Source organism: Oryx dammah, unplaced genomic scaffold (genome assembly GCF_014754425.2).
Source record: "Oryx dammah isolate SB20612 unplaced genomic scaffold, SCBI_Odam_1.1 HiC_scaffold_28, whole genome shotgun sequence".
Classification (NCBI taxonomy): domain Eukaryota; kingdom Metazoa; phylum Chordata; class Mammalia; order Artiodactyla; family Bovidae; genus Oryx; species Oryx dammah.
The window spans coordinates 22,405,691-22,427,599 of record NW_024070212.1 but is presented as its reverse complement, the minus strand read 5'-3'; the positions used below and the strand labels follow the sequence as shown (position 1 = coordinate 22,427,599).

Below are 21,909 nucleotides of genomic sequence, written 5' to 3'. Positions count from 1 at the left end.
TTGTTAAGTGAGCTGAGACAAGGGATGAAGGTCAGAAAGAAGGGAAGGCAGGCTTTCTGCAGCTGGCAAGTACAGAGGAGGGCTGGTGGCAGCCAGCAATGCCCCTGGGGCATTATCTGAGGAACAGCAAAGACAGGCATTCTTCCTGATTCTGACTTATTATCTTTAACTATTTGGGGAAGGCATGTGTGAAACAGAGGCCTACCAAGAGTAGACAGGCAGCCGAGCGGGCTATATCTGACAATACCCTTTGCATCTGACTGGGCCCCTCTGTACACCCTGGCAGACAAAAGGATTTGTGGCTTAGGAGTCTTACCTAACCATAATCCCCAAGGAAGAAAGGAGGTGCTTAATTCATCCTACAGACCTCTCAATCCTGGCTGAGTTTCCATGAAATACCCATTAAAATCACCTGGGAAGCTTTATAAAATCATGGGTACTTGCACATCACCCCAGACCAGTTAACCAGTGCCTTGAACAGTTTTGTTTGTTTGGGAGAGGGTCGTTTTTAAAAACTCTCCAGATCAAACCTGTCAGTTCTAAAGGAAATCAACTGAAGCTGAAGCTCCAATACTTTGGCCCCCTGATAGGAAGAGCTGACTCACTGGAAAAGACCCTGCTGCTGGGAAAGACGGACAACAGGAGGAGAAGGGGGTGACAGAGGATGAGATGGTTGGGTGGCATCACCAATTCCATGAATATGAGTTTGAGCAAACTCCAGGAGATACTGAAGGGCAGGGAAGCCTGGCATGCTGTAGTCCATGGGGTCACAAAGAATCAGACATGACTTAGCAACTAACAAGGTAATCCTACTGTGCAGTTAATGTTATATTAAGAAAATCTGTCTGAAATGAATCAAACCTGGAGAATTCCAAGTTGATTAGACATACTTTCTCTAACTGGAACATGGATAGAGGCTACCCTAATTGAAGTCCAGGTTGAGCATCCCCTCACCAGGCAGCACCTAAGGCCAGGTTTACTGCTGTGTTCCCATAGGGCACTGAAGAGGTACTTCAAATGCTTCGTTTAACATAGCTTCCCAGGGACTAGGAATTAGACTGGTTGCTTCAAGCCAGAATAGTCAGGCTCAGTGAGAAACGCTGCAATCACAGAACTGCCTGCCTCCTTATGGGACTAGAACCCAGCAGTTGCTGGCCCTGCTCAGCAGCCCAAGGTCTGTGGATATTCACTTGAGGAGGCAGTTGCGATCACTAAAAGAAATTAGGCTGCCTTTCATGCTCTTTTCTATTACTTGAGAACCCCTTCTTTTCAAACTGCTGTGTCATTGTTTTCACGGGCAGAGACTAGCTAGAAAATACTTTCAGCAAAAGTTCAGTCGAGCTGATAAGTTGCATTCCATATTATCTGGAGTCATTAAGCTATATTTTTGAAAACTAGGTGGAAGTAAATACTTTGTTGTGTGATTCAGGAATACACTTTTTACAGATCAGAAGCGGGACCTGAAGCTGCTTCCCTCCTCCATCACTGTAGTCCTCTTGCCTACTGCCAAAATCCCCCACAGATTGCTTCTTACAAGGAATGAAGACAGGTCTTTGGAAACTGCAACAACAGTATAACATTAACACATTCCCAACAGCCCAAAGCCACGTTAGTGCAGAAATGTTGCTCTGAATTATTGGTTAGAAAGGGCAGACTACTTAGACATCAGCCAATTCCAGAATGATCTAGGATCCACCTAGACATTCTAAATCAGGAGTGCACAAACATTTTCTGTAAAGATTCAGATGGTAAATATCTTGGGATCGTGGGTCATATAGCCTCTGTCACAACTACTCAACCTTGCCATTTTAGTGCAAAGCAGCCATAGACACTATGTAAGGAAGGCTAAGTAGAACTGTATTCCAATAATTTTTTTTTAATTTATTTTTCTTTGTTGGGTCTTAGTTTCGGCACTCGGCAAAGGCAATGGCACCCCACTCTAGTACTCTTGCCTGGCAAATCCCATGGACGGAGGAGCCTGCGGACACAACTGAGTGACTTCACTTTCACTTTTCACTTTCATGCATTGGAGAAGGAAATGGCAACCCACTCCAGCGTTCTTGCCTGGAAAATCCCAGGGACGGGGGAGCCTGGTGGGCTGCCGTCTCTGGAGTCACAGAGTCGGACACGACTGAAGCGACTTAGCAGCAGCAGCAGCAGTTTCAGCACTCAGGATCTTTTGCTGCAGTACTTGGACTCTCCAGTTGTGGCGGGATCTTAGTTCCCTGACCAGGGATCACACCAAGTCCTCTGCATTGAAAGGTGGATTCTTAACCACTGGACCACCAGGGAAGTCTCCCAATAAAATTTTATTCACACAAAGGGAAGGGTTGGATTTGGCATCTTGCTGACCCTTGTTCCACTAGAGCATAACTTCCATAGATTGAACTGAGTGCTATTTAATGGGTGACAAGTGCTATTTAACGGGTAAAGAAGAAAGACTGACATGGTAAAAGACTGATCCGTATTTAATGACAAATATTCCATACTGGTTGCTGAACACCAGAATGCTGTCCAAGGAACCATCATTTAAATAAAACAACCTGAAAATAAGGCAATTCTCACATATACAAGCACACAGTCACACAAAACCTGTTACTTTTAAATCATTAAATTATTCACTATTATAACAAACGGTTGTAAAATAACATTACAGTGAAGGAAAATGTGCACAAACTTCAGAAACACAGTTCCGATTGTCTATGAACACAGGTTCTTAATTTGTACTTTTTCACGTATGTATAGCCTCAGGATCTTAAAAAAGGCCACATGGCTCAAGGGGTTAACTTATCTTCTCCTTCCAACTCAGCGCTCAATATTTAATCAAGCCATTTAACCTATTTAAACCTGCTCTCTGTTCTCAGAAAAGTGCAGCCTGCACTTGACCCAGCTCCCCAGGAAACAAATGATATATTTGCCTCCACCATCATGAATGAGTTGGTAGAAGGAGTCTTCAGATGAACATTTTTAAGGGTGAACCACAGTTACCAGGGTTTGCTTTAGAAATACTAATTTTCTAGGACTAATATAAGAAACAACTTCCTGAATGCATTTAACCTCACTTAATGCAGCTATGTTCCCTGAAGAATCATAAGGAAAATGGAATCACATCTTAGATGCACCATGAGTAGGGTGTTGGTGGCTGAACTGTTTTCTTTTGCTAAGGGATGCACTCACAGAAGGAATCCTGAAGTAGTAGCTGGCTTTCTTACCTATGGTAACTGAAAGAACAGAGGAAGTCAGTGACATCCAAAGATTTCCGCTGCCAGTAAATTACTGAACGTTCTCCTCTTCCCACTGAACCCATGCTTGAGAGCTGCTGCAGATGAGACTGCAATAGTATGAAAATGTCAGCAAAAGACCAAGTGACCCAGAATGTGGATCATAAACCCATGAGTAACCAAAAGTTGGATGAGATTTCATAGGCACAGACTTGAGAGAACTTAAAACAGCTGGAAGAGGTAGATGTGCATTTAAAAAAAAAAAAGGAATAAGATTACCTACAAATTGGCTATATTATTTTCATGTGAGTCTTACACACTTAGTATTCAGACTTCAAGAGTCAGAATAAATAATGGACACTTGCTTTGCTCAGATTACTCTCAACCAAAATAAAAAGGAATTAGTATCTTCCAAAACTATCTATAGTTTAAAAATCTATTTGCATTTGTGAATAACAATAAACCAATATAGAGAGCAAGATCAACAGGCATTATACAAACCCAGATTTCTCAGGAATTTTTTTTTAAGTGTTATGATGGCAAAAACATGCTTTCCTACAGTCCCCAAAGAAGTTCTTTGCTAAAATACAACTGACCAAGTATAACTTACCAGCATCCATAGAAAGTTTGCTAGAACAACAAAAACAATCTTGTGGATTTTTTTTCCGTCAAGTGTGTCCAACAGTTTGTGAAGATGCTTTCATGAAAAGTAGAGGGTAACAATCACTATTAAAGAAAACAAAACCGCTTTCCACAACTCTACCTTCTAAAGGCTAACCTAAGGGAGGGATTTTCAGCATAGGTCACTGAAGTCTGTACAAGAGTCATCTACAGCCCCGACTAGAAATGGAACATATCTAGGACACTCTAATTACATGACAAAGACCAGCTTTGTCAACAAGGACATCTTTGGCCCTTCTATACTAGCCTTGAGTTTTTCCATCAAGCATAAGAATTTTCAGTGTCCTTATTATATAAATCACGATAGGTCAGTCTTCCTAGCAGCTGAACTGGAGAGCACAGTAGGTCAGACCCACCTATCCACACTGCTGTCTGCCTTTCTTCAGAACCGCCTGTCGCACTCCTGTCCCCTGGCCTTCCCTAAGACAGGGGTCATAATACTGTCCTACCTCACAAAGACGTGAGGAACAACTAACAATCATTCAAAAGCATAAAGCACTTTACAAACACAAAAGTGCTGTTTTGGCATTAATATACCCACCAGACAACATTCATTGCTTGTGCTATTTGGCAACTTTGCATTTATACCTCTCCCTGCGTGTGCCCTCCTTGTGTAAAGTCTTGAGCTTTCTACTGTGCCTCCCTGTGTAGGAAAGAGAAATTTCTGCTCAGACCAGAGCCCATAACCATATGGGTGGAGGTGGGAGTTAGAATAGCTCCCCAATCACTGCAGAGGCAGAGGGGTATACAGATACAAATGAGACAAAGGAGCCTTGCGGCCCAACATGGGAACATCTTGATTTCCTGGATTTCTCACAGAAGGCCAGCAAAACTCTGAGCAAACTGACTTCTGCAGCAGGTCACTAGGGCAACCATTGATGGCCCGAGTTTTACTTGAAACAAGCATCAAGCTGACCTGGGAAAGGAAGAGTCACGCATGCTGGGACTGTTCCATTTCCCAGCACTTAAAGACTACAGATGAGACCTGAAAGAACACACTGCGCCTGGAACACACCTGACACCAGGGGTGGGGGTCTGGTCATCCACACAGACCACCCTAACCCAGCATGAAGCTAGAGTATTTTAAAGTAGCAAAGAACCAGGAGCAGTACCAAGAGCTCCCTGATCTGAAAACCAGTTACGAATGAATTTCTAAACCTCAGAGATTCTGCCCTGGAAATGAGGGTGTGTAGCTGAAAATTCTGCCCAGTTTCCTCTGGACGCCTCAAAATAGCAGCTAACTGTGGCTCAAAGAAAGGAAGGGAAGAGTACACAAAATATCCACTCCTGTAGGACTGGCAAAGTTCCTCTACTTTTTGTGGGACTGCAGCTGATGTGAGGGGAACAGGGCAAACAGTGGCTTAATACCTGGTGAAGCCAGGACAGACTTACTCATACATGTCTTTGATTTTATCCCATAACTCTCACTCCATCCACACCCTCTCCCTGCTTCCCAGGGGCCATCACGGCCCAACCTACTGTGTTGTCTGCCATCCTGTACCCTCCCCCATCCCACTATCTCCTCTTCCTAAAAGTCCTCCGAATGCCTGCTCCTCCACATCCCTCTCTCCCTATAGCGTGCGTTTGATGAAATCACCACGCTCAAGCACATCTCCCAAACATTTCACAGTTAGGGAGGAGGCAGGCAAAATACAGCCCCTCCCAAAGAACAACTCTTATTCAACCCACCCCTTCGGGACTCCTAACACCTAAAAGGCTCCCCACTCATTCTCAGATTGTGCCTCCCGCCTCCCTTCCCTGTTTCTTTCTATAGGGTCTGTCCCCAGGACACCTAGTCCCCACGTGATTTCCCAGCCCACCCCCGCCCCGCCCAGGGCAGCCTCCGCTGGGCCCAGCCCTAACACAGGTGCAGCTTCTGATGCTGCGCCAGATGCGTCTTGTAGCGGAAGCCCTTGCCACAGCCCGCGCACTTGTGCGGCTTGTTGCCCGTGTGGATGCGGCGGTGGCGGATAAGGTGCGAGCTCTGGATGAAGCTCTTGCCGCACTCGATGCACGTGTAGGGCTTCTCGCCCGTGTGCGTGCGCTGGTGCTGCGTGAGCGTGGAGAAGTCGCTGAAGCGCTTCTCGCACTGGCCGCAGCGGAAGGGCTTCTCGCCCGTGTGCACTCGCAGGTGGTTCACCAGGTGCGAGTTGCGCCCGAAGCCCTTGCCGCACTCGCGGCACACGTAGGGCCGCTCGCCCGAGTGCGTGCGCTTGTGCGTGAAGAGGTGCGAGCTGACGCTGAAGGTCTCCCCGCACTCGGAACACATGTAGGGCTTCTCGCCCGTGTGCACGCGCTGGTGCTTCACCAGGTCCGAGCGCCAGCTGAAGCGCTTGCCGCACTCGCTGCAGCCATGGGGCTTCTCGCCCGTGTGGATGCGCTGGTGGTTGGCCAGGTGCGAGCGGCGCACGAAGCCCTTGCCGCACTCCCCGCAGGCGAAGGGCCGCAGCGCCGCCGGCCCCGCGCCGCTAGCAGCGGCGTGGGCGCGCCGGTGGCTCAGCAGGTGCGAGCTGAGGCTGAAGGCCTCGCCGCACTCGGGGCACGGGTAGGGCTTCTCGCCCGTGTGCAGCCGCCGGTGCTTGAGCAGGTCGGCGCGCCAGCTGAAGCTCTTGCCGCAGTCGGCACACAGGTTGGGACGCTCGCCTGTGTGCAGCCGCAGGTGGTTGGTCAGGTAGGTGTTGCGGCTGAAGCCCTTGCCACACTCCCCGCAGCGGAAGGGCTTCTCGCGTGGGGGCCGGGCCAGGGCGGGCCCTGCCCCGAAGCCCCCGCCCACGCCCATCATCCCCACCACCGCTTCGCACTCGCCAGCGAAGCCGAAGGGCTCCAGGCTGGCGGCCGCGGCGGCCTCGGCCAGGCGGTGGATGCGCTGGTGCTGCAGGAAGGCGGCGCCAGGGCTGAAGCTCTCCCCGCAGTCGGGGCAGATGGTGGGCGCGTCCATGATGCTGGCCATCAGGCTGTCGAGCTCCCCGAGGTCCATGGACATGGGGTGGTGGAGGCGGCGGAAGCGGCGGTGGGCAGGCTTGTCGCCCCGGTGCCGACTCCCCAGGGAGAGGTGCCGCCTCCAGGGAAGCACGGCAGGGGGCGGCTGCTCCTCTTCCTCCTCTAGCCGGTTCTCCCCTGCGCTCTCCTCTTCCTCCGGGCTCCGGGAAATGCTGTCGGACTCAGACAGCCCTGGGAACATGGCCATCTCAGCTACGCCAGATTGGTCATCCTCTTCCTCACGGCCTGCAACCCCGTCTTCCTCGTTCAGCAGCCCCTCTACAACAGAAAAGGCAGCCATGGGGATGACTACGCTTGGCACTCAAGAGATAAACCCAGAGGAAGCCTGTCTCAATAAGAGTGTGGGCCACAGGGTAATCTCCCCCGGGACCTCTTAACATGTCTCTCCGAGGTCCTTGCCCACTCAGTCCTCAATTCCAGCCTCCTTCCCACCTGGAGACTCAGGGATGGCCTAAAGCGGGAGCGCTCACCTGCCCTTTGCCCCTCCAGTTCTTCAGGCAGCTGTCTCTGGGCCTAGGCCCCATGGCCTGGACCTGGCTTTGCTCAGCATGGCTGCCTAAAGGTCTGGCAGCGCGCTTGAGACGGTCAACTCTGGGCTAGGTGGGACTTTCTGTGATCTCAGAAGAGATCTGCTCCACTCTTCGAGCCACCAATCCCTTTCACGGCCCTAGCCTCAAAAGACAAGGCCACTCTGGCGAAGCACAAGAAGGGATCACCTGGCCTAGCTCGTTTGTCTGTTTTTTAGTATGATTGGGGGGGGGGGGGGTATGTGTAGGGAAAAGGGGAGGTGAGTGCAGGATCTGGAGCTAGCTGGTGAGTCCAGCCTGGAGGCTGATCCAGAACACACATCTATCTGCCTCTGGTTGCTTATCCCCAGATATATGAAAGACCATTCTGTGCACTGCAGGGGAGGGCAGAGAGGGTCTGGGAGGTATCCTGGGGAAGAACTGTAACCTCAGGATCCTGATCGTAAGGTATTTCAGCTCATTTCAGTCCCCAGGGCATGAGCAGGATCAAGCAACAAAAGCCCAAAGATGGAACCAAGGAAGTGGATGGAGGCCCAGTATTTACTCTTTCTAGATGAAGAACAGCAAAGATTTAGGAGAGCCCTTGGGCACTTTGGGTATTAGCCACGTGACCCCAGGCAGGTCTCTTACCATTGGGTTTATTATCTGCAAGCAGGGATGATGATTATAACTGTAAACATCTGGATCTGTGCTAAGCAATTCATATAACTCGCCAGCAACCCCAGGAGGGTAGGACCCAGTATTACCTGTGTTCCCTTCTTGTGCTGTTACAAGTGTCATTTTATAGCAATATTTTGTATTATAAAGTGCACACCAGTGAGTTACCGTCTTCACCCTTGTTTACCAGCTATAGCTCCTCCCCAGACCAAAGAAAAGAGATGTTCCTCAGACTTAAGACAGTGTGTGTGCCATCACTTATTCATGTCCAACTCTTTGTGATCCCATGGACTTTAGTCCGCCAGATTCCTCTGTCCATGGGATTTCCCAGGCAAGAATACTGGAGTGGCTTGCCATTTTCCTGCTCCAGGGCATCTTCCTGACCCAGGGATCTAACCTGTATTCCTCTGCATCTCCTGCATTGGCAGGCAGATTCTTTCCCACTGCACCACCCGGGAAGATTCTGACGGTACAGAATCTGCTTAATGGTCTCCGACGGAGGACCCTGGTGGGCTGCAGTCCCTGGGGTCACTAAGAGTCGGACACGACTGAGTGACTTCATTTTCACTTTTCACTTTCATGCATTGGAGAAGGAAATTGGGCTGCCATCTATGGGGTCACGCAGAATCGGACACGACTGAAGCAACTTAGCAGCAGCAGCAGCTAGAAAGCTGCCTCCTAAGAATGCTGCCCCTGATTATCACTCTAAAGGAGCTAGAAAACAATGTGAATGGGGTAACTTCCACAGAAATTCCCCAGCTCTTTCCTCACCTGTGCAGATATTAGACATGAGTTCCCTCTCCTCTGAGTGTCCTCTTAGAGCTTCATCCTGTGGGTTGGAGCCCATCTCCTGCTCCAGGTGCCCTTCTCTCTTGTCTGCGTCCTGTGGGTTAGAGCCCATTCCTCTTTCATCTGGGTCCCCTTCCCTGTCTTCACAGTTCTCAAAATCAGAGCCCATGCCCTTGTCTTGTGAGTCCTGGGCTTCACACACACCCTGTTTGTCTTCTTGTTCCATCCAGGAAGAACAGGATGAGGGTGGTGACCAGGGATACCTGCTCCAGACAAAACAAACACAGATCAAGATCACGTGGGTCTGGCCTCATCCCCTCACCAGGTCTGGCTTTGATTGCCATGAAAATTGATGGCACAGTCCAATAAAATTATGTGTAGAGTTCCAAGCCCTAGTTGGCAGATCCTAGAGGCTCCATTTCATGCTTCAGAGTAAATAGAATCAATTGAGAAGGAGGCTGATCTAGGTGGCAGAGGAACAGTGGTAACTCACGGGGCCACATGCCAACTGCCATCAGATTACAATCAATCTGCTTCCATCTATGAAGTGGATGGGTTTCCCTGGTGGCTCAGAAGGTAAAGAATCTGCCTGCAATTTAGGAGACCCGAATTCAATCTCTGGGTCGGGAAGATACCCTGACCAGAGAAGGGAATGGCTATCCACTCCAGTATTCTTGCTTAGAGAATTCCATGAACAAAGGAGCCTGGTGGGCTACAGTTCATGGAGTCGCAGAGAGTCAGATAGGACTGAGTGACTAACACTTTTATGAAGTGGATTATTCTATTAGCATGGCTCTATAGCTTTAACAGTGGGGTAACAGTGGTATTCCCATTTTACAGATGAGAAAACTTAAAGCTCAAAAAGAGGATCCCACAAGCCTAAGCCCAACTGGTAAGCAGTACCATTCTGGGTACCATACACTGCCATCTTAGTTTTATGAGTTTCTGGTGACACTTATTTGATTTCTTTACTGATATAAAATTTTTCTTGCTAGTGACAGTCGCTCAGCCTTCTCCAGGGGATCTTCCTGACCCAGGGATCAAACTCAGGTCTCCTGCACTGCAGGCAGATTCTTTGCTGTCTCAGCCAGATTGGCAGAAAATTGGGGATTAAACTAATCATGCTGCCTCAAAGTTCCATGAGTTCTTTACTCTTGTTAAAGCTTGCCCTTCTCTAAACATACACAATTTTTATTTGTCAATTATATCTCAGTAAAACTGGGTTGGGGGTGGGCAGGCGGCATGCATCTTGACCTCCTGAAACCCACAACAGTCTTTGTGAGGATTTTAGCTAATTAGGAGGGGGCCTCAAAGGAACCAGAGGAAAAGTACAGTCAAGACACAAGAATAACAGAAGCATCAGGATACTGACTGCTCATCCAAGACTGCGTCACTACCAGCAGCAGCACCTGGCCCTGCAGTGAGGGCCTGCTGCTTCCTATGAGTAGTGAGCCAGGAAGTTCAAGCTTTAGTAGGTCTCCTGGGGACAGATGGAGGGGACGCAGGAACCCTCTATTAGAAGCCATCTCTAGAACCTGATTACATATTTTGCCTTATTTATGCACTTTAATTGTAGATCGACCTTAATAGGAACATCCCCTGGCACAATCGGCAAAGCTAAAGCAGAAAGGTATGGTACCCAGAATGGTACTGTTTACAAGTTGGCCTTAGGCTTGTGCAGTCCCCTTTTTGAGCTTCAGGTTTCTCATCTGTAAAATAGGAATACCACTGTTATCCCATCATTAAAGCTATACAGCCATTTTAATAGAATAATCCATTTCATGAAAGTGTTGGTCACTCAGTCGTGTTCAACTCTCTGTGACCCACTGGACTGTAGCTCGCCAGGCTCCTCTGTCCATGGAATTCTCCAGGCAAGAACACTGGTGTAGGCAGCCATTCCCTTCTCCAGGGGATCTTTCTGACCCAGGGATCAAACTCAGGTCTCCTGAATTATAGGCAGATTCTTTACTGACTGAGGCACCAGGGAAACCCATCCACTTCATGGATGGAAGCAGATCGAATTGTAGTCCAGTGAGAGTTAGTGTGTGGCCTCATGAGTTGACACTGTTTCTCTGCCACCCAGACCAGCCTCCTTTTCAACTGATTCTCTTTAAAGCATGAGGTGGAGCTTCTAGAATCTACCATCTACAGAGCCCCTCTACAGAACAGGCCATCACGGGAGCTGTAGAGGGATGACATTAGATTCCTAAACCTTTTGTAGATGTCAGGTTTATATAGCAAATGTATAGGGCACCCTGCCAAGTCTGAGCACTTGAGCCAAAAATAATTGACCCCTGCCATCTATCACTCTTACAGCTTAGCTCAAGGCAGCAAAACAGTTTATAGGTCAAAGATCTTGGACTGACTTTGAAGCGTCCAGCTCTTTCTCTGCCTCGGCAGTCCCCAAACAGGACTTGCAAGAGTATGGCTGAGCAGTGGGACTTCCCTGTTGGCCCAGTGGTTAAGACTTTGCCTTCCAATGTGGGGAGGGGGGAGGAGGTGGGGGTGGGTTCAATCCCTGGTCAGGGAGCTAGGATCCCTCCTGCCTCACAGGCAAAAAACCAAAACATAAAGCAGAAGCAATATTGTGACAAATTCAACAAAAGAGTTTAAAAACGGTCCACATCCAAAAAATCTTTGGAAAAAAATTATGGTTGAGTAAGATGCCCCTTCTTCGGCTTTTTCTGCCTGCTTCCGCTGAGAGGGATTCCCAGAGGCAGCCCGGGCTCTGCAACCAGACTCTTGGGCATGGAAAGCAGGAGTTATGGGCAGCTGCCATTCCAACAGGGCCAGCCTTCCCCCAGAGCCCAAGGCAAGTCAGTAAACCTCTTACTGTTTCAGTGTCCTCATCAGTGCAAGGAGGATAATGCTACTTAACCTTTCTCTCAGGGAGGGTGTCAGCAGGAAACATTAAAAAAGCACTTCGGAAAATACTTGAACTTGATATTCTGAGTAGTCCAGATGTGGAATTCACAGTCGTCTTCTAAGTCCTGATGCCATTTCAACAGACCTCAGAGACACCGCAGCCCCTCCTTAATTCTGATGGGCTCATGGCCCTAAAGAACACATTATATCTATCCTCAGAGTTGATAATGTGTGTGCTATGTGTGTGCCACGTCACTTCAGTCGTGTCCAACTCTTTGCGACTCTATGGACTGTAGCCCATTAGGCTCCTCTGTTCCTGGGAATCTCCAGGAAAAACTTCTGGAGTGGGTTGCCATGCCCACCTCCCGGGATCTTCCTGACCCAGAGATGGAACCCATGTCTCCTGCATTGGCAGGTAGGTTCTTTACCACCAGTGCCATCTATAGAGTTGATGATATACGCCCTCAATTAGAGGGAAAAATCAAGCCTTTCTCTTAAACATCACAGGAAAATGGCTGGGACTGAGGATGGTCACTAAGTAGTGTCCTGAAACACAGCGGAGTCCCTTTAGAAGGGACTGGTTACAATGCCAGGTTCCAAACGCAGGATTAGGCCATAGGAGAAAATCCCTTTAAAGCCATAAAGCCCTCAAGGGACTCTTGACCCTAAATCACTTCTACCCATCACACTCTGTCTCTTGGAGGTCAGTCTCCATAATAGACAGCTACACCCCTTGAGTCAGCATGTGTAACACACCCTGAAGGTAGGGGGGTGGAGAGGTAAAAGGAAGGTTTGTGACTAAAAGCAAAAGCAGCAGAGGTGGGGGGAGCTTAAAGGGAAACTAATCAACGATTTCTGCCAACCTAAGACCAGCAAGAAGAAGTTTATATCCATAAAGCAAAGGAATCAAATAAGAATGAGCATCACCAGAAACTCATAAAACTAAAATGGAAGGGTATGGTACCCAGAATGGTACAGAAATGACTGCTGCTCTCCGTCATGAAGGGCAGGGCTTAAGGGTCTACCTTGGGAAGCAGGACATCTTAGGGTTTTACCTCTAAGTCTTTTAAGAAGGACAGAGCGCCTTCCGAGAGAATACAGCAGACAGCAAAAATGGAACAGTGGACTTTCTGATTGTGATTTCTTGGGAACCAAGAGACAGTTCATACCAGAGATACTAAATAAATAAACTTTTTTTTTTTTTTTTTTAGATTTAAGTGGGGAGACAGGAGGAGAGGCAGAGTCTGAGGTCCCCATTTAGGGCCGGGGTATGAAATTCATAATGCTGCCCTACTCAGAGTTAAGGAGGCTCTGAACTCCCAAAGGGAAGATGTCCAGATCCTTATTCACAACAGGGGAGGAAGGATTAGATTATGTTCTGAGAAGAGTGAGAAGCTTCTGTCAACTCGAGAGATACATTCATGGTACAACATCTACTCCACTTTGTTTAAAAATGCATTGCTGCTGCTGCTGCTAAGTCGCTTCAGTCGTGTCCGACTCTGTGTGACCCCATAGACGGTAGCCCACCAGGCTCCCCCGTTCCTGGGATTCTCCAGGCAAGAACACTGCAGTGGGTTGCCATTTCCTTCTCCAATGCATGAAAGTGGAAAGTGAAAGTGAAGTCACTCAGTCGTGTCCGACCCTCAGCGACCCCATGGACTGCAGCCTACCAGGCTCCTCCATCCATGGGATTTTCCAGGCAAGAGTACTGGAGAGGGGTGCCATTGCCTTCTCCGAAAAATGCATTATGTTAGTGCAAAACCAGAATATGGATTCAGCTCCATCCATCATATTACAGGGTTCTAGGCAGCTATCAAGTAACAGAGAAGGCTATTTAGAGGTAAGGAAGGGCAGTCACAATGTATTATTAGATGAAAACTAGCTGGTTTAAAAATAATCCCATTTATTAGGATATGCACACTAGCATACATATCAGAAGATTACTTATTAAAATGTTAAATGTCTCTTGGTTATTTCTAGGGACTTAACATCATTTAATCTTAACAAGAACGTAATGAAGCAGGGTGTGAATTTCATCTTCAGGAGGAAAATGAAAAAATGAAAATGTTAGTCACTCAGTGTCCCGCTCTTTGCAACCCCATGGACTGTTGCCCAGCAGGCTCCTCTGTCCAGGGGATTCTCCAGGCAAGAATACTGGAGTGGGTTGCCATGCCCTCGCCCAGGGGATCTTCCTGAACCAAGGATTGAACCTACATCTCTTACACCTCCTGCACTGCCAGGCAAGTTCTCTACCACTAGTGCCATCTGGTTCTAATCACTGAACTAGCAGGGAGAGCCTTCGTTCTGGCCATCACAGACACTGTGCTATGTGACTCAAAGTATTTGCCCCTCTTGACTTCTGTTCAATGAGGGGATTGGGTTTGAATGTGCCTGAATCCTCTTCTCAAAGTCATGTGATGAGAAAAGAGCGTGAATCCAGGGAGGCACCACTGTCAGTTTCCTTCGCCATCTCCAGCCCCAGCTTGTTTACTTGACTCCCACCGCAAGCTGCTAGCTCCCTCAGCACCCACCAGCGCCACCACAGAAACCTCCAGGGTCAGATCACTGCAGGGTGGGATCAGCCAACTTTGCCAAGACTGCTCGGATCCTAGTTTTCAGGATTTGCAATATGTTCATGTTCCTTTCTTCTCAACCCACACCTTCTCCACATCTCAAAACAGAGTAACGTTTCTAACTCTGTAAAGTCACTAGGCTCCAGTGCCTTCCAGACAAACTCGACCCCATCTGAAAGATAAGTCTGAAGATGCTGCTACAGACTGGAAGTAAATGTGATCAAGTATGGTGGAAGGTGGAAGGAGGGAGGGAGGGAGGGAGGGTGGGACAGAATGAAGGGGAAGACGAGGAAGTGAAGCCAGCAGCTGGGCCAGAATTAGAATTAAACCTGCCTGAGTTTATTGGCACCATCTCCCAGTAGCTCCTCTCTGGACCTCTAGAAAGGCAAAAGCCATTCCTTTCCGACAGCAGAAGCCTCACCACTTTATGGATTCAACCTCCCTTCCTGCCAAGAGGTGGAAGCCGACAAGCACACGCCTCGCCCCCACCTTCTTATGGATGAGCCATTGACCCTCCTTTTCTGGGACCTTGTGCACGGAACCGCGGGTACCGCCACCTGCTGGTGGGGATGGGAGTGGTAGAGGGCGGTGCTCACAGCTCCCCCGAGGCCGGATGTCTTCCCCTGGGACCAGCAATGCAGCTGGCCCTGCACTTGAGGACATCCCTCTCATCTGAGTAATTCTGTGGGGTGAGCACCGAGGGTCACCCAGTTTTCCATGTGACAAGAACTTAGGCTCGCTAGCTGAGCTCCAGATGACAGGGCTCCGAGGTATTGTCAGGCCTCTCCAGTCGCCTTGCCATTGCATTCCTACTCCCAGGGAAAAGGACAGACACCCCTCGCCCCCAGGAGCGGGCCCACCTGCAGCTCCCCACCCCCCTAACCGCCCCAACCCCCGGGCAGGGCAGGCGGGTCCAAGCTGGGGGAGCCGCCGCCTGAGCACAGACCTCTCCCCGCCCGTTCTCAGGCAGGATGGGGAGTCATGTGCCAAGGCCTGCCAGGTGGCGGGGAGCCAGGCCGGCGGGGCTGTCATGTCAGGGGAAGGAAGCGGCCAAGAGGCCGGCCAGGAGCAGCTCCTTTCCTGTCCCCTCTGCTGTGGCGAGTCCCTTCCTTACCTCGCAGCCAGCCGCAGCCGCTCAGTCTCCCGCCTCCCCCACAGCCCCGGGGCCTCCTCCCTTCACTTCCCACGCCCCCTGCGCACCAAGCTCTCCCCCCGGAGAGTTTCCAGCGTAGAGTCCAGCAGGGACGCCCGGCTGGGTAAAATGCTGGAAAAACAATTTAAGTCTGTGGCTCCCAAGGCTGAACTCATGACTGTAACTGGGGTCTAACCGGGAATTCCAGGGGGTTAATCATTTGTCAGTCTTCAAGCATCAACTGGGTAAACAGTCAACCAGGGGGATATGGCCCATGGGAGTCCTGCCATGAGTGAGCCTGTGGTCAGAAAGGATGCAAAGGGCAAAGAACTCCACCCCCCATACAAGGAGGAGATGCCTCCAGTGAACCCCCGGGAATGGGTCCACATCCCAAGGGGCAGCTGACTTCCCAGGCACACACCCAGACCGTCCAGCCCCACATGCCAACCTCCCAAGTGGCAGACTGCTGCGGTGAGGTGCACAGTAATTCCAGACAGGGCCAAAAGATTACTGCAGCTAAGTACTGACCACTCTCCAGACAGGAGAAGCTAAAATAATACGGTTTCCTCCTTGTGGTTACTGTTGTTGTGTTTTTGTTTTTTAACCTGGAGAGGGAAGCCCAAGTCGGGGGGAAAAAAAAAGAGAGAGAGAGAGAGAAAGGCTCAAAACCAAGGCAACAGAGAAATCCACTTACAACCCTGTTGGCCAGAGCTAGTCTGAGATTCTTTCCAATCTTTATGGTCAAGAATAGCACATATGTCCTTGGGGTCAGGCATTTCCTGTTGGTTGGGCCAGAGCCCCTCAGTTTGGCCAAAGGGCCTCAGCTTGTCACAGCTGCCAAGCCTGCACCACCATCCCACGCCTTCTGCACAAAATAAAAATTACTGCAATGCAGAGACAGATCCTAAACGCCTTCAAAGTTAGACCATCCGCCCTAAGATGGGAAGGCACAGAAGCTAAAGGCTTTCATGCAGGTGCTTACTCATCCATATTTTACATTTAACTGAAATAGAATATTCTACCTGATGCGCAGAAAATCCTTCTGTTCAAGGTTTTTTTTCTTTGCTCTGCCCGCATCATCTACCACCACTATCTGTGTACAGCCTCAGCGTTTCTTCTTATCTAGCAACTGGGCAGTCCTCAGAAGAATTCAGATAACTCCTCAGCGTGCTTCCCAAGTAGCACTAGTGGTGAAGAATCTGCCTGCCATTACAAGAGGACCCAGGAGACACAGGTTCGATCCCTGGGTCAGGAAGATCCCTTGGAGAGGGAAATGGCTCCCCACTCTAGTATTCTTGCCTGGGAAATCGCATGGACAGAGCAGCCTGATGGGCTGCAGTCCATGGGGTCGCAGAGTCAGACATAACTGAGCACACACACGCACACACACAACTCCTCAGCAGCTGGCTCAAATGTTCAATGTTTGTACTTCATGGAATCATACACTTGGGAATCCCTTTGCTGAAACTTCTTCCACAGAGAGGAAAGAGGCTTAAAGAGGGAAAGCGACCAGATCAGAGACTGAAAGACAGTTTGCTAGAAAAGTTACGGCCAGAATCTCACTTTTCTAATGGCTTCTCCAGTGATCTTTCCATCTCTTTAAAATAAAACATCACTTCGAGAACAGCCAGATACATTTGGGGTGTATACTTACTTGTCTTTTCCCCCCACACTATCTGTCAGAACCAGTTTAACAGAACCAGTAGGATGTGTATAGAGAAAGAGAGTTACTATAAGGAATTGGCTCGTGTGCTTATGGAGACTGGCAAGCTCCAAACTCCGCAGGGTGGGCCAGCAGACGAGACTTGGGAGAACTGACCTGCAGTTCCAGTCTGATGGCTGTTTACTGGAGAGCCCCTCCTTGCTCGGGGGAATCCGATTTTTGCTCTATTCAGCTGACTGGAAGAGTCCCACCCACATCACGGTGGCCAGTCTGCTTTCCTCAAAGTTTGTTGCTGCTGTAGGTGTTTAGTCACCAAGTCACGTCTGACTCGTTTGTGAGCCCATGGACTATAGCCCACCAGGCTCCTCTATCCATAGGATTATCCCCGGCAAGAATACTGGAGTGGATTGCCATTTTCTTCTCCAGGGGATCTTCTCCACCCAGGGATCAAACCCATGTCTCCTGCATTGAAGGCGAATTTTCTACCACTGAGACACCAGGGAAGCCCGGTTATGTGACTCCTTAAAGTTTACCAACTTAAAGGTTAACCTCATCCAAACAGTGTGTCACAGAAACACCCAGAATAATGTTTGACCAAATATCTGTGTACCTGCTGGCCCAGCCAAGTTGATGCATAAAACTAACCATCACACCGTGGCTAAAAAACACAGTCTGCAATAATCCTGTCCTATGTGGACATTTACTCATGAAAACATCTTATTTTTCATAAAAACTATTATTATATACAGAGAGTGAAACAGAGTCTCAGGGTATATGCACTGTAGAAGGCAAGTGGGGGAAGAATCAAAATCAATCTTAAAGATCTACAGACACATGTATGTATATAGGCATCCCTCCCCCCATAGCAGAAAGAGATGCAATTTAATAATCTATTTCACTGAAGGACAAAAGAAAACACAGACTTAGAATGCACAGCGGGAAGATTGGGGAAAATGGGAGCTGTTAACAAACAGCTTTGTTCTGGGAGAGGTGAAGCTGGAATCCCTTGTTAAGGTTATCTGATGGGGTCAGGTGATCTCAGGAAGTCTTTTCCAACCCAAATTATTCTGTGATCATATTCCACTGGAATAAATAGCCATCAAGAGAATGTTAATCACAGTGAATAGGGAGAGAAGAATGTTGAGACCAAAAGGTTTGAGGCACACATTCAATCACCTGAGTTTCCCACTGCAAATTCAACAGGAAAAAGAGCCCTTCCAATTATCTGCCTAAAATAACCATTTGGCGTCACTGATGAAGAATGGCTGGCATGTTTCAGCCCAGTTCATTTCAGCAGTGGGTGACAGCTCTCCATATAACCTGCCAAGGTGTCTTCCAATGAAGAGAAAGCAAGAATAAACATGGTAGTGATGTCACCTAATCCTTCAGTGTTTCTGCCTAAGAAAATTTTAAACTCCATAGTTAGACTGTTTTCAGCATAAAGTGAAACACTTACATACACTTAACTACACCTTTTAAAAATTCACTTACTTGTGTTACTCTTATTTCCTCAAAAATAACAGTTATCAGCAAGACCAAGATCATAGAAAAATTTAAGACACAATCCAGTTTCTTCAAAAGTGGCAAAAACAACAAAAAAAAAAGGTAACGAAAATAGCAAAATACAAAAGAAAACCATACAAGTTAAAACACTTGGAATGTATCACTCAGTCTCAATATATAGACCTTATTTGTATCCCAAATAAACAAACTACAAAAATAAAGTATAAAACAACTGTGAACTTGTGAATGAGGGTTAGTTATTTGATACTGAGGAATTACTCTTGTGTTTTTAAGAAATACATAAGAAAATATTTACAGGTGAAATGCTATGTCTGGAATTTGCTTTATTTGAAGTGATATGTATGGAATTCCAGGACAGAGGGGAGTATTCACAGATGAAATAAGATGGGCATACTGATCTCTGTTGAAGCTAGGTGGTAGGAAATCTGATTTTACTTCTGCATTCACTAGAAAACTTACTAATAAAGTTTAAAAACAAAACATAAATCTTTTTTTTTTCCTGAAATTTAAGGTTACTTATATTCATTTAGGGCTTCCCAGGTGACACTAGGGGTAAAGAACCCGCTTGCAGTAAGAGATGCAGGTTCAACCCCTGAGTCAGGAAGATCCCCTGGAGGAGCGCACGGCAACCCACTCCAGTATTCTTGCCTGGAGAATCCCATGGACAGAGGAGCCTGGGGTGAGAACGACTAAAGTGACAGCACATGCATGTATTTGTTTACATTCTGAGCAGACCATAATAAAATGTCAGTAACTTCCACAAAAGGATTAGTCTGTGTTTTACAAAGTGTGCCAAACCAGGAGTGATTACAATCCTTAATACTGGATAGAGCTCATGGGTATTGAGAGGAGAGGCAGAAGGGAAAAAGATGAGAGAAAATTCAAGTTGCATGATTTTGAATCTCTCTTTTTTTTCCTATTTATGAAATAGAGGAACAGCTGTTATATACAAAATAGAATCAGAAAACTGTTTCTGCTTTCATCTACTTGCATTTTCCCCAAGAACTCAAAGAAGTTCTTAACACCACAGCCAGTGCTTGTTTCTTTCCACCATTAGTTCAGCCACTCTACACTCAAGAGGGAAGAGGAGGGAAATCCCTGGCAGTCCAGGGGTTAGGACTCTGCAGTCTTACTGCCAAGGTCCTGAGATCAATCCCCAGTCGGGGAACTAAAATCCCACAAACCAAGAAGCGAGGCCAAAAATGGGGGTGGGGTGGCGGTGCATGGGAATAGAGAAAATAAACCTGGCTGGGAGCCCTGGCTGGGACAGCTCTGGTAGAGGAATGCTTTATCCCCAGGAAAGTTAGGCCGACAAACCAATGCAATGGTCCAACAGATGAAGTACATCAATAACTGGTCATCTCCAGAATGATCTCCTAAGGCAGGTGTCTCCAACTTCTGGGATCTAATACCTGATGATCTGAGGTGGAGCAAATGTAATAATAATAAAAATAAAATGCATAGTAAATGTAATATGCTCGAATCATCCTGAAACCATCCTTCCCCCACCCCTCCCAATCCCACACTGCCCAGGTCCATGGAAAAATTGTCTCCCACAAAGCTGGTCCCCGGTGCCAAAAAGGCTGGGGACCACTGTTCTAAGGGGATTTAAAAAAAAAAAATGTGTGTAGATGAAAAGAAAGCTAATACTCTAGTGATTTATGAAAATGTTATCTCCATGAGATGGACCCTGGCAGGAACAGAATTACTTTAGCAGCCCAAACTGAGACTTTTAAGTTGTGTCCTTCTCAGGGAACCACTAAGGATGCCATCCAAATATGCTCGAGATAGCACATTACAGAGAGAACAGCTAGAAGAGGTCATGTTCCCACTTCATGTTGGAAACTAAAGGCTTGCAGATAGTTTCCATCTTAACCAAGAGTACACGGTAAGTCTATGGTGCATGGAAGCAACAACAGGACACAACCTTCATCCAAGCAGTGGGGCATCTGTCTCAAGGAGGAGGTCAGAGTGTCCAGGGCCCCCTCCTAGCTTGAACATCACAGTTCCTAAGTCAATCATCAGGCCCAGGCTGTTTGGGTTCCTTATGTCCTTTTATCTCCAGCTCCTGGCATTTCCTGGAGAGACCAGTAGTCCTAAACAAGCTTGTAAACAGAACAATGGTACTTTTCTTAGGCCTGGGTTCTTAGCCTGAGGGCCCTGAGAGTCCATGAACTCTGGATACCTTACATGAATGTGTTTGCAGAACCTTTCTTCTGATGAAAAAGCCCATAGCTTTGCCTCGGGCTCTGAAAGGATACAGGACACAAAAACAAAGCAAAATCCCTGATATAAACCTCTACCAAGAGGATTCATGATGCATTCCTATCATTTCAGAAAACATCCAGAGCAGCTTTGGGTAAGGGGAATTAATAGCAGTTTCACTACTACAGGCCACAAGATCTTCTGGTGGGCAGGTGCAGCAGATGATAGTGATAGTAAACCCCAAATCAGGCATTAGCACAAACAACACATCAGTAAGTCTCCAAAAGGATGGAGCAGAATGAGGCACATGGCAAACGCAACTTGCTTGATCCAATTTGCTGGTTTAGTCTGTGTGTGGTTAGTCACTCAGTCGTGTCCGACTCTTTGCGACCCCATGGACTGTAGCCCACCAGGCTCCTCTGTCCATGGGAATCTCCAGGCAAGAATACTGGAGTGGGTTGCCATGCCCTCCTTCAGGGGATCTTCCCAACCCAGAGATTGAACCCAGATCTCCCACATTGTGGGTGGATTCTTTACCAGCTGAGCTACCAGGGAAGCCCTGGTTTAGTCTAGCATCCTATATGACAGATGAGTCAGGCAACAGGGACCCAGAAAGGGTAAGTGAATTACCCACAAATGCACCAGTTGAGCACAGACAGGAGCCTAAATCCCTGGCATCTCAACTTGTGTTCTAATCCCCTTTCTACTCAACCTAGCATTGCCTATGGTGCTTGGCTGAAATACTCAGGCTGGCAACTTGGCATCAGTAGTTCATCTGCTTTTCATGTCCTGATCACTTGTGTTACGTGGCAGGTGCACTGAGAGGATGTTAAATTGCTCTTCCAGCCTCTAACACCCTGCCTCTCTGGGATGTGGCTAATATATACAAGATTGACCCTGGGTTTATGGTTCCCATCAGCAGCTTATTTGGGCAGTGAGTCAGAGCACGTTAATCAAGCCATAACCTACCCAGGACACAAAACGCTTTGTTAGTTAATCCTTCTGTTCTCAAAAGAAAAGGAATTAAAATCTGGCCAAAGTCACCAACTCATTCCTAACAAATCATCAGAGA

The 21,909-nt window shown here is 47.9% G+C and overlaps 1 protein-coding gene across 1 annotated transcript in view; it reads right to left on the bottom strand.

Annotated features, from left to right (window-relative positions):
* Positions 1–2,447: 2,447 nt before the first annotated feature.
* The window catches only part of ZNF697 (zinc finger protein 697), a 33,665-nt gene continuing 14,203 nt past the window's right edge, over positions 2,448–21,909 (bottom strand). Inside the window, exons 2-3 of the mRNA XM_040230923.1 lie at positions 8,858–9,138; positions 2,448–7,160 (exon numbers count right to left, since the gene is read on the bottom strand). Coding sequence (XP_040086857.1) covers positions 5,761–7,160; positions 8,858–9,101 — 1,644 coding nt within the window. The 5' untranslated portion in view covers positions 9,102–9,138 and the 3' untranslated portion in view covers positions 2,448–5,760. The remainder of the gene's footprint in view (positions 7,161–8,857; positions 9,139–21,909) is intronic.